At 48.5% G+C, this 13,853-nt stretch overlaps 1 protein-coding gene across 2 annotated transcripts in view; it reads right to left on the bottom strand.

The window, feature by feature from the left end:
- The window catches only part of KANSL1 (KAT8 regulatory NSL complex subunit 1), a 65,063-nt gene extending 51,681 nt beyond the window's left edge, over positions 1-13,382 (bottom strand). For both annotated transcript variants that reach the window (XM_083877548.1, XM_083877547.1), the window contains exon 1: positions 12,000-13,382. In XM_083877548.1, the coding sequence (XP_083733674.1) occupies positions 12,000-13,306 (1,307 nt within the window). In that variant the 5' untranslated portion in view covers positions 13,307-13,382. The remainder of the gene's footprint in view (positions 1-11,999) is intronic.
- Positions 13,383-13,853: the final 471 nt, after the last annotated feature.

The following is a 13,853-nucleotide window of genomic DNA, read 5'->3' as shown; positions in this document are numbered from 1 at the left end:
GGGGCAGCCACAGCTGCTCTGGGCAACTCAATTTTCTCACATAATAAATTTAAGTAATTTTTTTTTTTTTTTTTTTTTCCCCCCAGTATGACAACTGCAGCAAGCCCAGAACAGGAAGATCACTTTATGTACTAGTTTGACTAGTTGAAAAAAATTCAAACACCTACATCAGAGAGGAAAAAAAAAAAAAACAAAAAAAAAAAAAACAAAACCTACCAGAAAGCTCCAAAAGGAGGAGGGGGGGGAAAAGGGAAAAAAAAACCTTCAATTATATAAGGCAAAGACTGAAAGTAGCCAAGTGCTCTGCATGCAGACGGTTGCTAACAAGCAGACGAGGAGGAGATGAAAGGGATTTTTGAGGAATGCCGCAACATCAGAGGAAAACAATAAAGAGAGGATTCCTCCAGTAGATTCACCCAGCAAGACCCTCATTAGTGGGGACCCCTCGTTAGTGCTGGGGGGCTGCAGAGGGTCCCTCCCTGCTGGACTCCTGCACTCATTGCTTCTTCAGAGTGTCACAGCTAAAAAGCATCTGGGAACCTACAACCAAAACCTTCACAGGTGTGACAACAGTGAAGAAAAACATCCACGAGGTTTTCTCCTCACCCTCCTCTTTCGAGGAGCTGCATCACTGAGCAGCAGAGTTTTCACTGAGCAGCTTTTTAAGTTGTGGGAGGGAAAGAGGCCCAGGGTGGGATTGTCTGTGCAGGGCCAGGAGTTGGGCTGGGTGATCCTTGTGGGTCTCTGCACACTCCAGATATTCTGTGATAATTTCCACTAGTTCCTCATAAAGCCACCGAAACACTCCATGGAGTCATTTTCCCTTTAATTTTTCAGAGAGGAGCACCTTGTCCTGGCACACAAATTCGTTGCTCAAGCGCGAGAAAACACGGGTACAATAACCAAGTCAATTTGCAGAGCAGCTAATCTCACCAGGGCTTACCTGTACCCAGCCTGGAGGGCGTTTGGGTCCAGGATTTAACACAACCAAAGCGCTCCTGCTACAGAGACAAGGGGGGGGAAACAAAGGCAGAGCTGTGCCACAACAACTGGGATGGGTCCTGAAAATTCTCTCTCCTCAGAGGACACTGTTTTGAAAACAAATACTGCATCAGGAGCCAGCGTGGAGGAGAATTAGCTGCAAAAAGAACTAGAACTCTTTCCATTAAAAAGAGCTGACCATGGAGAGAGGGGAGAGGTGATGCAGAGGGAGAGGAGGGACACTGGGGCAGGTCTGACAAGTGAAAGATTTCACACAAAAGAGTGAACCAGCACAGAAACCACCGTAACTGGAGACAGATGTAACTCCAGCCTGCCAGGAAGAATTCCAAGAACAGCTCACATGCAGGAGAAAAAAAAAAAAAAAAAAAAAAAAAAAAAAAAAAAAAAAGCAGATAAAAAAGAAAAACCAGCAGTTGCACACTTCACAAACCAGGTTAACACCTCTAATACACAACAGCACGTCAATCAGAGCCTTCGGGTGAGGTTCTTTACAAGTATCACTGATTAAAAGTAGGTTGAAATAACTAAGATTTAAGCTGGTTCAGGCTTCCTGCCCATTTCCAGAGGCAGGGAGAGGGGGCTGGCAGGGGGGAGCAGGCAAGGGCTGAGTATGGAGAGCTGTCTTTAGGCACAATATGAATCATCACACTCAGGAATCTTCTTTATGCGGCTGGCTACTACTCAAACAGATTTGTTTCATTTAAAACGGGATGGTTTTGACCGATATATGCACATGGAACCTTGGAGAAGTCATTACACGACAACACTCTGCTGTGTCTACTACAATTAAAAATACTTGAAAATTAATCCCTATCAATTTAATCCACCCTGATGTAGGAAAAGTGGTGAATGCCTGGGGAGATGCTTGGTTCCTTCACGTTATTTTCTGCTGTCTCAGTATAAACAGCACCTTGCCTTTGACTTTCAGAAACCTCTGCCAATGGCACAGAGATACCTACGACACCAAAGGAGCGGGGAGAGAATCATTTTCTTGTTTTAGCCTGAGACAGTAAAAAGCCAACACCACAAAATGTTGCATACATGGAGCAAGAGCCCTGCAAGTGTTCTGCATTCAAAATGCACATCTACAGAAGGCTGATTGTCTCTTTTTTTTTTTTTTTTTTTTTTTTTTTTTTAATAGCCAGCACGGGAATAGCAGAAGTCACATGGAGCAGGGCTCCAATTCACACAAAAACAGGCAGATTTCGCTGCTGCGAGTTTTATTCATGCAACTGTCCCAGCCTAGGAATAGCAACAGCTGCTGAACAGAAATATTCTCCCCCCTGGCCACTGGGATGTGGGACTCCAGGGGAGAAAAACACCACCAGGAACAGGAAGAGCCATCATCTCATCCCACCAAACCACGGGGAGCAGGAGCTGGGACCCTGAACTTCATCAGAGCAGAGCCAGGACCACTGAAACACCTTCAATCCCCCCTGTCCCTTGCTGAGGTGTCCCTGTGACAGGACACATCCCTGCCCTGCACATACATACAAATACCCCTCACTAAACATTTTTGTCCTCAGGAATCCTAGTGTGGGGTGTGTTGTTGTTGTTGGTTTTTTTTTTTTGGTTTTTTTTTTTTTTTTTTGTTTTGTTTTGTTTTGTTTTGTTTTTAATTTCTGTCTCTGGCACCTACAAAAAAACCTCTCTGGTTCCCCCTCAGGAGTGGAATGGATTTGCTAATGGAACATCACCAGCCCTGAAGCAGCCAAAGCTCAGCACTGGGTATTATTGGGGAGCCACCAGGGAATTCAGGAAATGCAGATTGAGCCTCTGAGGTGCCTCAAAGGCTTCTAAAAGAAGACATCCAATTTTATCTCAACTGAGCCCCTCATGAACAGCAGTGGGTAACAGCTCCAAATCTTTAATACCATGGAAATAAATGAGCTCCAACTGCACACAGGCTGGGATGAGAAACACTTTGGAGATAAAATAATCTTTACCTGGACCAGGAGAATGAGCAACAGCAGATATTCCCAAGCTTCACCCACAGCACCAGAGAGGTAAGATTTCATAGGAAACACTCCCCAGGTGATGCAGCTCCCTTGTTCTCCTGTTTGCTGGCCAAGAGCAGCTCAATCCACGGGTGGCTGCTCACTCCAGTCCCTCTGCCTCCATCACACACATTTCCCTCCAATTCACACGGCTTTCCATTAATATTTGAAAGTCCTCCCTTATACAAATAAAATTCTTGCAACATTTCTTACAACATCGTTATGTGTTACTATGGAAACTGCTAAAATGTCACAAAATATAAAAGCCTGAAGCTCTGCTGCAGGAGGAGAAACCCTGATCATCCTTAGTTCCCTCTTTGGGTAATTTGATGATCAAATGTTTTGAGCCTAATATAAAAAAAAGTCACTATTATAGTGAGGGGTGTATTTTTTCTTTTTCTTTTTTTTTTTTTTTTTTTTGGCATTGCTTTAAATTTCTGAGTATTCCATTAAGCCAGCAGCCAAATGAAGTCACTTTTCACAAATCCACCCTGTCAGGAGGAGGCACTTCAGAGGTAGTAAAATGACATTCAAAACTCTCTGGAATTCCATTCTGAGCGTGGAATTCCATTCTGGAAGTGTCCCAGGCCAGGCTGGACAGGGCTGGGAGCAGCCTGGGACAGTGGGAGGTGTCCCTGCCATGGCTGGGGTGACACTGGGTGGGCTTTAAGGTCCTTTCCCAGGCCAGGAGATGTCACAGTTTGGGACACGAAAAGAACCACAGTCACCCATTAGGTAGAAGCAGGGAAAAGAAAGAAGGTTTATTATGATTTAGGGTTTATATAGTATTTGGGATTTGGTCAAGGATTGGTCATGGAGAGGAACACCTCTCTGACTCCAGTGGTCAATCCAGAAGTCCATCACCGAGAGGAATGAAAACAATATAGATTGTTTTGAGAGACTTTGCAGGAAGGTATGTAAACTATCATTAGAAGGCTGGGGATTATGGCAATAAGGCTGGACACTGGGGCTGGGAGCAGCCTGGGACAGTGCAGGGTGTCCCTGCCATGGCAGGGGTGACACTGGGTGGGCTTTAAGGTCCTTTCCCAGGCCAGGCTGGACATTGGGGCATGGAGCACCCTGGGACAGTGAGTGGGAAGTGTCCCTGCCAGGGCAGGGGTGACACTGGGTGGGCTTTAAGGTCCTTTCCCACCTAAAGGGAAATATGTGATTCCGTGAGCACATTTTGCCCAGGATGCACACACTGAACAGACACAGGAGCTCCGGAGGCTCTCTGAGAATCCCCGAGCTGTGCAGAGACCGCCCTGTGCTCATTCATAAGGCAGCAGAATTAATGTTCCTCGGGAGCAGGAGCGTCACGGGCTGTGCCAGCCGGGCTGTGCCGCCGCTATCGCAGGGAACATCTCGTTTTGAGCTTGAGACACCGTGGTCGTACATGAGCATCGGGGAGAGGGAACAGCCATCTGCCAGGAGCTCACCTCTCCAACCTCACCAGCCTCGCCAGCATCACCAGCATCACTGACCTCACCAGCATCACCAGCATCACTGACCTCACCAGCCTCACCAACCCTCACCAGCCTCACCAACCCTCACCAGCCTCACCAAGCCTCACCAGCCTCACCAGCATCACCAGCTGTCGTCCCTGCATTTTTCAGTTTCAAGTGTTTGAGTCTTTGCAGCAGCTTCTCACGCTGCTTCATGTAAACAATATTATATTCTTAAAATTTATCTGTATGTTTTGCATTCTTGTTCTCTGAGAGAGAACTTGACTGATGGTCATATTGACCAATGGAGTCAGGAGGTTGTAACCTCCTTGGGCCAATCTTGGCCCTCTGTACAAAATGTATATAAGCCTATTGGAGTCAGATAATAAAGAGCTTTCCATGATTTACCAAGCTGCTGCCTGCTGTCCTCTGTGAAAGTCCACTCCCACGTCACAACGTGTTGCCCCTCTAAAGGCGTGGAGTAACAACCAGCCTCCCCAGCCTCACCAACCCTATCAACACCATCAACCTCACCAGCCTCACCAACCTCCCAGCTCCCCAGGCAGCCCCGGGTGACCTCCGGGCTTGGCACAGCCCCTGGCACAGAGCTGGGCTGGGAGGGGCAGGGAAAAAAGGGAAAACACCCTCCCCACCTCCACCTGACCAATCTGACGCAGAATTTTTGAGCCGCTCCATCATCACAACGAAAAAAGCAGTGAACAGAAAGTCTCAACAGCACAAGACTCTGACTTGTCCCCTTTTGAAGGTTCTCCTTGGGCAAAGCATCACCCCCTCCCTGCTGATGCAATGCCATGAAACAGGAGTTTTACAGGAAAATCCCAGGCATCGTTAGCAAATCCTCTCGGCTTGCCTGTGCCAGGTACCCTTCCCATAAATAGCTTGTTCGGTGCTGAGGTCAAACCTGGAGCAGGCATTCCAGAAAGTAACCTTATCCCAGGGAAGGTCAGAGGGGGGTGAAAAGAAAAGAAATAGGACAGTGAAGGAAAAAAAAAAAAAAAAAAAAAAAAAAAAAAAAAAAAAAAAGGAGCTGGATGTTACTTAAGCAAACCCTTCCAGTACTTCAAGTGAAAGCAAATCTTTCAAATGCAGAGAATGCAGAGAGCCACAAGCAGAGACAACTCCGAGGGCACTGGAGAGTTGAATCAGCCCCAGTTGGCTCTGGAGATGTGAAGGGCAACTGCAACAAACCCAACGGCAATTCAAGCTTCTCTTCCCACTTCCATCTCAATTCCTAGTCAATACACAGGCCCTCACCTATTTATATTTTTAAGCCCTTCCTTTCATTCCAAAATCCAGCAAATAAAAACCTAAGCCAATTTTTGAAGTTCTCCCCTACCTAAAGCCTTTTATCTGAGGACAGCCCAGCAAAGACACCGAGCTCTCCAAGCCTTTGAAAGGAGACACTTGCAGAACGCCCCAAATCCAGGGTGTGCCCAAAACACGCTCCGTGGAAAAATCTCTTGGGGTAGTGCCAGTTTAGCAAGAAAAACATTTTCCCCCAGCTGGAAGTCTAGCACTGCTGAGCGAGTGCAACCAGAACCGAGCTGCGGGAGGAGAGAACAGAAGAGGGGGGGAAACCCCTGTCACTGCAGAATGAAACCCCAAATCTTTGAGGAAGACACCTGGGAGTGCCTTTACAATCTCTCCCCTAAGGAATTCCACTGCTCCACTTGTAATCTCAGCCATGCAGTAATTGTAATCTCAGCCATACAGTCATTTTTTTTTTTTGTCTTCTGTCAGTACCAGGATGAATAAAAATGCAGCTCTGAGCTGTGGCTGCTGGCAGATGCTGGTGTAACACAGTCTAAAAGCCTTTCCCCATCCCCCACAGAGGTATATTAGGCTTCAATATTGGAGATTAGCTCTAAACAGGGCCCCTTTCCCTCGCTCAAACACCGACTTCAGTTTCAGAGGAGACTGCAGCAAAGCAGGCAAGTCCCACGCTGGGTTTTTAACACCAGTTCACATTAACAAACTCCTCAAAAAAAAAAAAAATTTTTTTTCTGCTGCTTCAGATGTTGTGACAGGCTTTTTCCAATGAAAAGTAAAGTAAATATTTATATAACCCTATCCACAGTGTCACCCACAGCTCCTAAAATATCTGAACTACAGCCTGTTCTTCCTCGCTGCCCCACTGGGTAAGGGCTGAGAGACAAAGAGCAGCTTTTATTGGCAGCACCAGACACCAAACCATCCCCAGTCCTCTGCTTTATCTTCCCTACCCCAGCCCAGCCTGAGAAACAGGGACAGGAGACCTGACTGTGACCACAACAGCCCAAAGTGCTGCAGGGGCAGTAAAGTGCCAGAAAGATGCTTTGTCTGCATTCAACGCCCCACACACCAAATTCAAATGTTTTCCTGAGTACAGCACTGAGCTGAATGCTGTTCCTTGCACAACACCGAGTGCTGGTTCACAGAATCCCACACTGGTCTGGGGTGGAAAGGGCTTTCAGCTGAGATAAATTTAAACCAAAGCACCAAACTCCCTCTCAGATGAGAGACAACCACGGTGCCTTATCTGAGGTCTGTGGATGGCCACTGACCTACGCCAAACCTCCCTGCCTTTCTCCAGTGAGGTCATCAAGGCTCTAATAAAAGTCAGAAACAACTTATTAGACACCCAGAATATCTATAAAAGGTGTGCTAGGACCAGCTCTTTGAGAAATAACTGACTATTCTCGTTTGCCCTCTTTCCTTAAAAGCAAGAGGGACTTGGAGTGTCCTACTTATTTCGGATACCTGATTAAGCATTTTTGAACAATCCACCGCTCCACTGTTCTGCTTTCAAATGCTAAGCAAGAGCACTTCAGGGTTTGCTCTCTCTCTCTGACTGAAAGAGCTTGCAGGACTTCTGACCACCACATCCCTGCTGAGACCAACAACTCACACAACACACAAGCCAAATTCTCATAAACAGCTGAAGAATCATCAGTACCTACAAGCACAGCTAAAATTCAACAAAAAACACCACCCAAAGTGTCCAGCAGCTGACTGAAAAAGTGATGAAGAGACAAACTTTTAGGATTGCTCTGCATAAATCATTTAGTGAAACGTGTTTGAGACCAGTAGGAAAAGCTTCCTCAGTCCCCGTGGTGTGGGATTTGATTTCTGAATTGCATGTGGGATCTGCCATCTGAATCACAGCTCCGTGAAGTCGTGGATTTGAGAAATATTATTTAATGGGCCTTGAGATACAGCCCTTCATTATCGTGTTCTCGCTTGAAAAACATAATCAAGGGGGGAAAAAAATCAGAATGTCTAAACCCCATTTCTCTGCCAGCTGATGCACCAACTGCAGCCACTCCTCAAGAAACCCCCAACCCGAGTGCCCCGTGGGCTCATCCCCAACACAGGGCCTGGAAATCAGTGCTGGGAAAAGCAGCTGTGAGAAATCTTAATTATTACTCTGAACTCACAAGGTGACGCAGGGCAGGGAGGGAGGGGACAACACACGGGCTGTGAAATGATTCACCGCAACACCAAAGTCCAGAAGGTGCTGGGATTTCCCATCAGTAAATGGGAATAATTAAAGTGTGCTCAGGCATGGTGGCCACGAGCACTGTAACAACCACAGCTGAGCACTGCAGGGACTGCCTGAGCCTTGGAAAGGTTCTGTGGGAAGCCAGAGGTGTGAGAAGTTGGTCACCAGGAACTCCAGTTCCCTCTCAGAAGCTCCATGCAACTGCCAACCAAACAGTGACTTTCCAGATAAGAAAACCTGAGCTAAAAGAAAAGTCCCAGTTAAATATTTGGTTTCGTTACCTTTTCAGATTTTTTTTTCCATGCTACAGACTGAAGCTGATTAGAGAGACTAAATCACCTACCACTCAACAGCTCGTGTTTACATCACTGCTCAGCATAGGTCACTAACCAGCCAAAAATAATCGACAAATTCTGATTAAACTTGTCTGCAGGCAAATTCAACACAACCAAAGAAACCGCCAGTCTGAGAAAAGCAACTACCATAACGATGCACAAGCCACGTGAAGTATTTCCTATTTATATCAGCACATTGACACAGAAATGACAGAACTTTGGTGACTTTCTCTAAACCATCACTCGGCCACACAAACCAGATTTCAGCCAGGACCCTCCAACCCTGGGAAGAATTCCATGCCCTTCTCTGAGCCACATTTCACAAGCAGGTCCTGATCCCAACATGCTGACAGCAACATAAAACCCTGGAATGGGCTGGGCTGGAAGGGACCTTAAAGCCACCCCCTGCCATGGCAGGGACACCTCCCCCTGTCCCAGGCTGTTCCCAGCCCTGTCCTGGGACATTTCCAGGGATCCAGGGCCAGCCCCAGCTGCTCTGGGCCCCCCCAAAGGGCAGCTGGGCCCTTTCACAGGTTTCTCAGGCGCTGCTGCCTCCTGTCACACCCAGCCAAGGAAATGAAATTTGGATTCTCCACAGGGGCGACTCCCACCTGCCCTCCTCACCTCCGAGCAAAGGCAAAGCTGCTCTCTCTCTCCTGATCCTCACTGTGCACTGCTCACACCTTTAGAGAACCTCAGCTGTGAAGAGAGACCTGTGCACTGTTAACCTGGGAGCAGACACAACCCAACACATAATCCAACACGCAACCCAACAGGGTGGTCTTTGATGCACACAAAGCAAAGGGACTCGGCACAGCCCAGCCCTCCCTGCACACACCTGCCCTCCCCATCTGCAGCCTGAGAACCTCGTTAAACCAAGCCCAGGGCTGGCAGGGCTTCCCAAAGGTGTAACGAATCCCTCCCTGCTTTGTTTATGCATTACAGGAGGGCCTGGTGATGCACCTGAACCACAGCACCTTCCTGGGCAGCAGCTCTGGGAGTGCTCCAGAGGGACCTACCAAGCTCTGATACATCCCCAACACTGCTGGAATGAAGAATTTCTCAGGGAGATGGGGCTCCATAGCTGAGATCAAGCAGGTCAGAACAGCAGGAATGCTTCAAAGTCTGTCCTTGACCAGATACTGATTCTGGAATGCCACCACACCAGAAAAACTCAAAGGTCAGCTCTTATCTAAGCATGATGTAAGCACGTCTTTGTCTCTTTTGGGAGCTCCTACCTGAATCTCAGAGGTGGCTGGTGACATGGCCACTCGTGGCCAGCAGGCTCCAGGACCCTGTTTGTGACACAACTCTCACTAAAAATCTAGGAGCAAACAGCAGGATTTTTGAGGGAAGGCAGGGGCATCCAGAACCAAAGGATGGTGACTGAGCAATGAGAATTGTACAGAAATCACAGAACTGCTGGGGTTGAAGGGACCTCTGGAGATCACCCAGCCCAAGCCCCTGCCAAGGCATGGTCTCCTAAAGCAGGTTACACAGGAATGCATCCAGGTGGGTTTGGAATGTCTCCATCGCACATTTAGATATTCCATCTCACTATCAAAATTAAAATAATCAGAGTTCACGTCTCCCTTCTAAGAAGTAAATTCAGAAAGGAAAAAAAAAAAAAAAAAAAAAATCCAGCCCTCCTTGAGCAGCCTGTGCACTCTCACTAATGCACAGCAATGGCTCTGCACCATCAGCTGGCCCAAGGCAGCTTCCCAGGGGAAAACTTGGCTCTTCCCTTCCTGCCTTTTAGCACTGCTGGAAAAGAATGGCATTCAGATGTGCTGAGAAGCTTGTACCAGCTCTTAGGGCTGGCTGGAGGAGCTGCACTGACGAGCACCAACACGCTCTGAGCCTCGGCAGTGCCAGAGCTCAGGACCAGTGTCACAGCACCCGCCCAACAGGACGGTCAGTGCTGGGAATACCCACAGGCACCGACTCTCAACGGGGTTTGGTGGGCCTGGCCCAGATGCCAGTGTGCACACACACCGGCTTCAGAACCCAGAGACAATAGAGGGATCGGTCTTTTTATTAGCTTTCAAATCTCGGGCTTTTTAAAGAGTTACTGAGAAGGTGAAGGCATGACTGACGCAAAGGGCGGAAAAGCCAGCGGAGAATTTCACGCGCCGTGTCCCTGAATGCTGCACTTCCTCTTGGGATTAGGAGGAGTGGCAGAGAAATTTCACTTTGCTAGACAACACGTGAAGCCATGAAAGCCACAATGTGGGAAATTTAGTATTATTTTGGACAGATTTTTAATCAAATGTCTCCTCCAATAACTACTGCAAGACTTAGAAATACAATTCTACTGCTAATCCCAGCTGTAATTTTATGGATGTTATAAAACAGGAATAAAGTCAGCAAACTCTTGTTTCCAGCAGCACAAGAACCTCTTTATGTCCACCCAGGAGAGATCACATGAGCAGCCAGCTACCAGCTTTACACTGGGAGAAACCCAAACTCAAACCACATTTCAGATTTCCCATGCAGAAACTCATCCTGCGCCACCATCCCAAAACATAATGTGACATTTAGCTGGAAATTGATATTCAAAAGCTGGAACATCTGGTTATCTGCACTCACCCACATGAGTGTGCTCTCAGAGGATGCTGGAGGTACCAAGTGCTCACTGTTCACATCCACCCAGCTCAGTAAAACCTGTGTCACACAGCCCTCGGCCAGTCACAAACACACTCTGGACAACAGGGACCCAAATCCATTCTGTTAATTCTCCAGAGAGATCTGAACAATCCCAGGACAGCGCAGGAATGCAGAAGTCCCGGTGACTGTTTCCAGCCATTGGAATTCCAGGCAGGACCCCTGTGCCCATGCTGGGACCTTTCTGGTGATCACAGTGACACTTCACAGACTGAGGTCCAATAGGTCCATCAGGGTGGAAGAGATCATCTACTGCTGCAAGCAAGATTTCACACAGACTAGACACAGAATATGGCCTTTTAAGAGATTTTCTCAAAATAACTGTGGTATGCACTTCCAAGGAAAATCCTGAGTTTGGAACAAAATTTTCCCTTCTTCCCTGACCTGTCTCAAGACCTTTTGCCTTGAGAAGGATCTTCCTCCTCCACACACGAACTGACACCTAATACTTATGCAAAAAGCATCCAGTTAACAACATAATTACGAAGCTGTTGTCATCATTTAATGCAATTCACAGACAAGAAGAAAATTCCCAGCAATAATTTCCCAGATTCAAGAAGAGAACACACTCACTTCACACTTCCGCTGGCACTTGAACCAAATCCTTTCAGAGTATTTTTTTCCAACAGTTCATTTAACAAATAAAATAACTCCCCAATCATAAATATGCTGTCAGCTACACAGATTCAGACTTACTTCACACAACAGGTTTACAACGAATATTCCCATTGTAAAACAACAAACATTTCCTTTAAGGAGACAGAACCAAAGCACCTTGGAGAGAACTGCTAATGGCCATTCCAGGTTTGTATCTGCAGCTCCCACCACTCCAGCCAGCCACGATTTCCACGACTTGCTGCTCCACAAACACCAAAGACTATTTCCAGCAAGCATGAGGAATTTTACCTTCAGTGCTGCAAATCACACCACAGTAATTTTAACAACCCTTTGACCTAAGACCATCCAAAATTTAGGCTTCCTACAAAAACCATATTTCTACCTGCCGCCTTCCACCTCGGAAAGAAACAAAAGGAAAGGAGTGAGCGCTACTTACAGTGGTACGTGGGGCTGTTCTGGGTCTGCTTTGGTCAGTTCCTCCTCCTCAACGTCCGACTCCCCTCCCGAGCTGCTGTCGGTGACATCCGAGTCGAAGGCGCGCTCGCTGGACCGCAGGTTGGCCATGCCACTGGCCGTGAACCTCTCCAGCTCCTCCGATATCGAGTCGCTCTTCAGGAAGTTGCTCAGGCCTTCTGAAGTGACTGTCTCGCTCGCAGCTTTCCTCAAGGCTGCTTCTGCTTTTCTGGTCAACATCAGCTGGCTCCGATGCCTCAGGGGGTCCAAAGCTGGAAGCTTGCTCAGCGTTTTCTCCAAGAAGCCGCCCAACTGCTGCTGGATGTGTCTCTCCACCTGCTTCGCCTGCACCACCTGCAAGCGCTTCTGCAGCCGCCGGGCTCGGCTCTCGATGTCCGCCTGGCGCCTCAGCAGGGCCCTGGTCCTCATCTCCGAGTCCAGGGCGCTGTGGTGACCAGCCAGCACGGAAGGTTTCTGCTCCTCCAGCTTGCTGCTCCCCAGGTCGGAGCGAGCGGCCCCGCCGGGCACCCGCGTGTCCCCGCTGCCGCCCTCCAGCCCCCACTGCTGCTCGGCGGGATTGAGGGGAGCTTTATTTGCAGTGCTATTATTGCTAAAGGGAGTCGGGTGCTCCGCATCGAGGCTTCTGCTGTGGGGAAGAGTGCAATTGGTCAAGCCGGCCTTCAGGTCCCCCAATTCGGAACCTCCTGTGTTATAGTCAACAGTCTGGAGGGCAGCAGGAGGAGGAGCGCACTTCCCACCGTTCAGGGAATTAGAGTTTTCATGGTCTGAATTGGTGCTTTTGGCCAATTTCTTGGCCAAGCCGTTCACAGGCGCTTGCGGGAGAGGTGGCTGGCTATTAGTACTCATTGTTTTTAGATTCTCCAAAGTGAATTCCAACACCGGTTGCCTCCCCAATAGATCGCTTGTTTTCAAAAAGGACTGAGATAAGAGAGAGTGAGATTTAAGGACTGTCTGCTTGTTGAAGACTCCTTGCAGCTTCAGAGGCTCTTTTGAAGAGACAGATGTTACATCCGAGCAGAGATAAGAGGCCACTAGCGGCTGCAGCTTGCCCAGCTCTTCCTTGGTCGGGTTGTTTCGGAAATCTAGACTGGGATCCTCCGGAGCGATGGCTTTCCTTTTGGTGCCGTTGGCAGCCAGGAGGATGTTGCTGGCGTTGCCGTTGCTCTCGGCACTGCCAGGCGACAAGGTGGAGGACGGGGGAGCCAGCTTGAATCGGATGTGGTGAGCTTCGGCTGCTGCGTCAGTGAGAGCGGGCGCCATCGCAGCCATTCAGCACAGAGACACGGGAAGTCCAGCCTCTCCCGCTGCCGAGGCCAGCTCCACTGCCTCCCACGGCCGCTCCCGAGGGCAGCCTGCACGGGGAAGGCAAAGCACACGGTCAGGAACTGCATTTGGAGGAGAGAAATCAAACGCTTTGCGCGACGGCAAGAGGCGGACGCGACGCTCGCGCGTGGCCACGCTGAGAGCAGCCTCCTCCCCCTGGGAGCCCCAGCACGGCCAGGAGGGCACCAGGCAGCTGGGAACACAAACAGAACACACCACCCAGCCCTCCAGAGCCCCAGCATCTCCCAGAGTTAATGCCTGTCTGAAACTGATGCTCCCATCTTTCAGTTTATCCATAAACAGACCAGAACCCTTCCAGGCCTCCACGAAAGCTCCAGCCCTGGATGCTCCTATCCTTCAATGCCAGCAGCTTCACCAACTTCATAATCAAAATCCCTCAGCTACACCTATGAAATAGTTCTCAGTGCTTCTACTGCCAGCTCAGGGGTCTTAAAAATGACAAATTTTACTATAACATGTAATACAGACAGGG

The sequence above is a fragment of the Zosterops lateralis genome (genome assembly GCF_965231275.1).
Source record: "Zosterops lateralis genome assembly, chromosome: 24".
Taxonomy (NCBI): Eukaryota; Metazoa; Chordata; class Aves; order Passeriformes; family Zosteropidae; genus Zosterops; species Zosterops lateralis.
The sequence above is the reverse complement of the archived record's forward strand: the minus strand, read 5'-3'. Positions and strand labels throughout refer to the sequence as shown.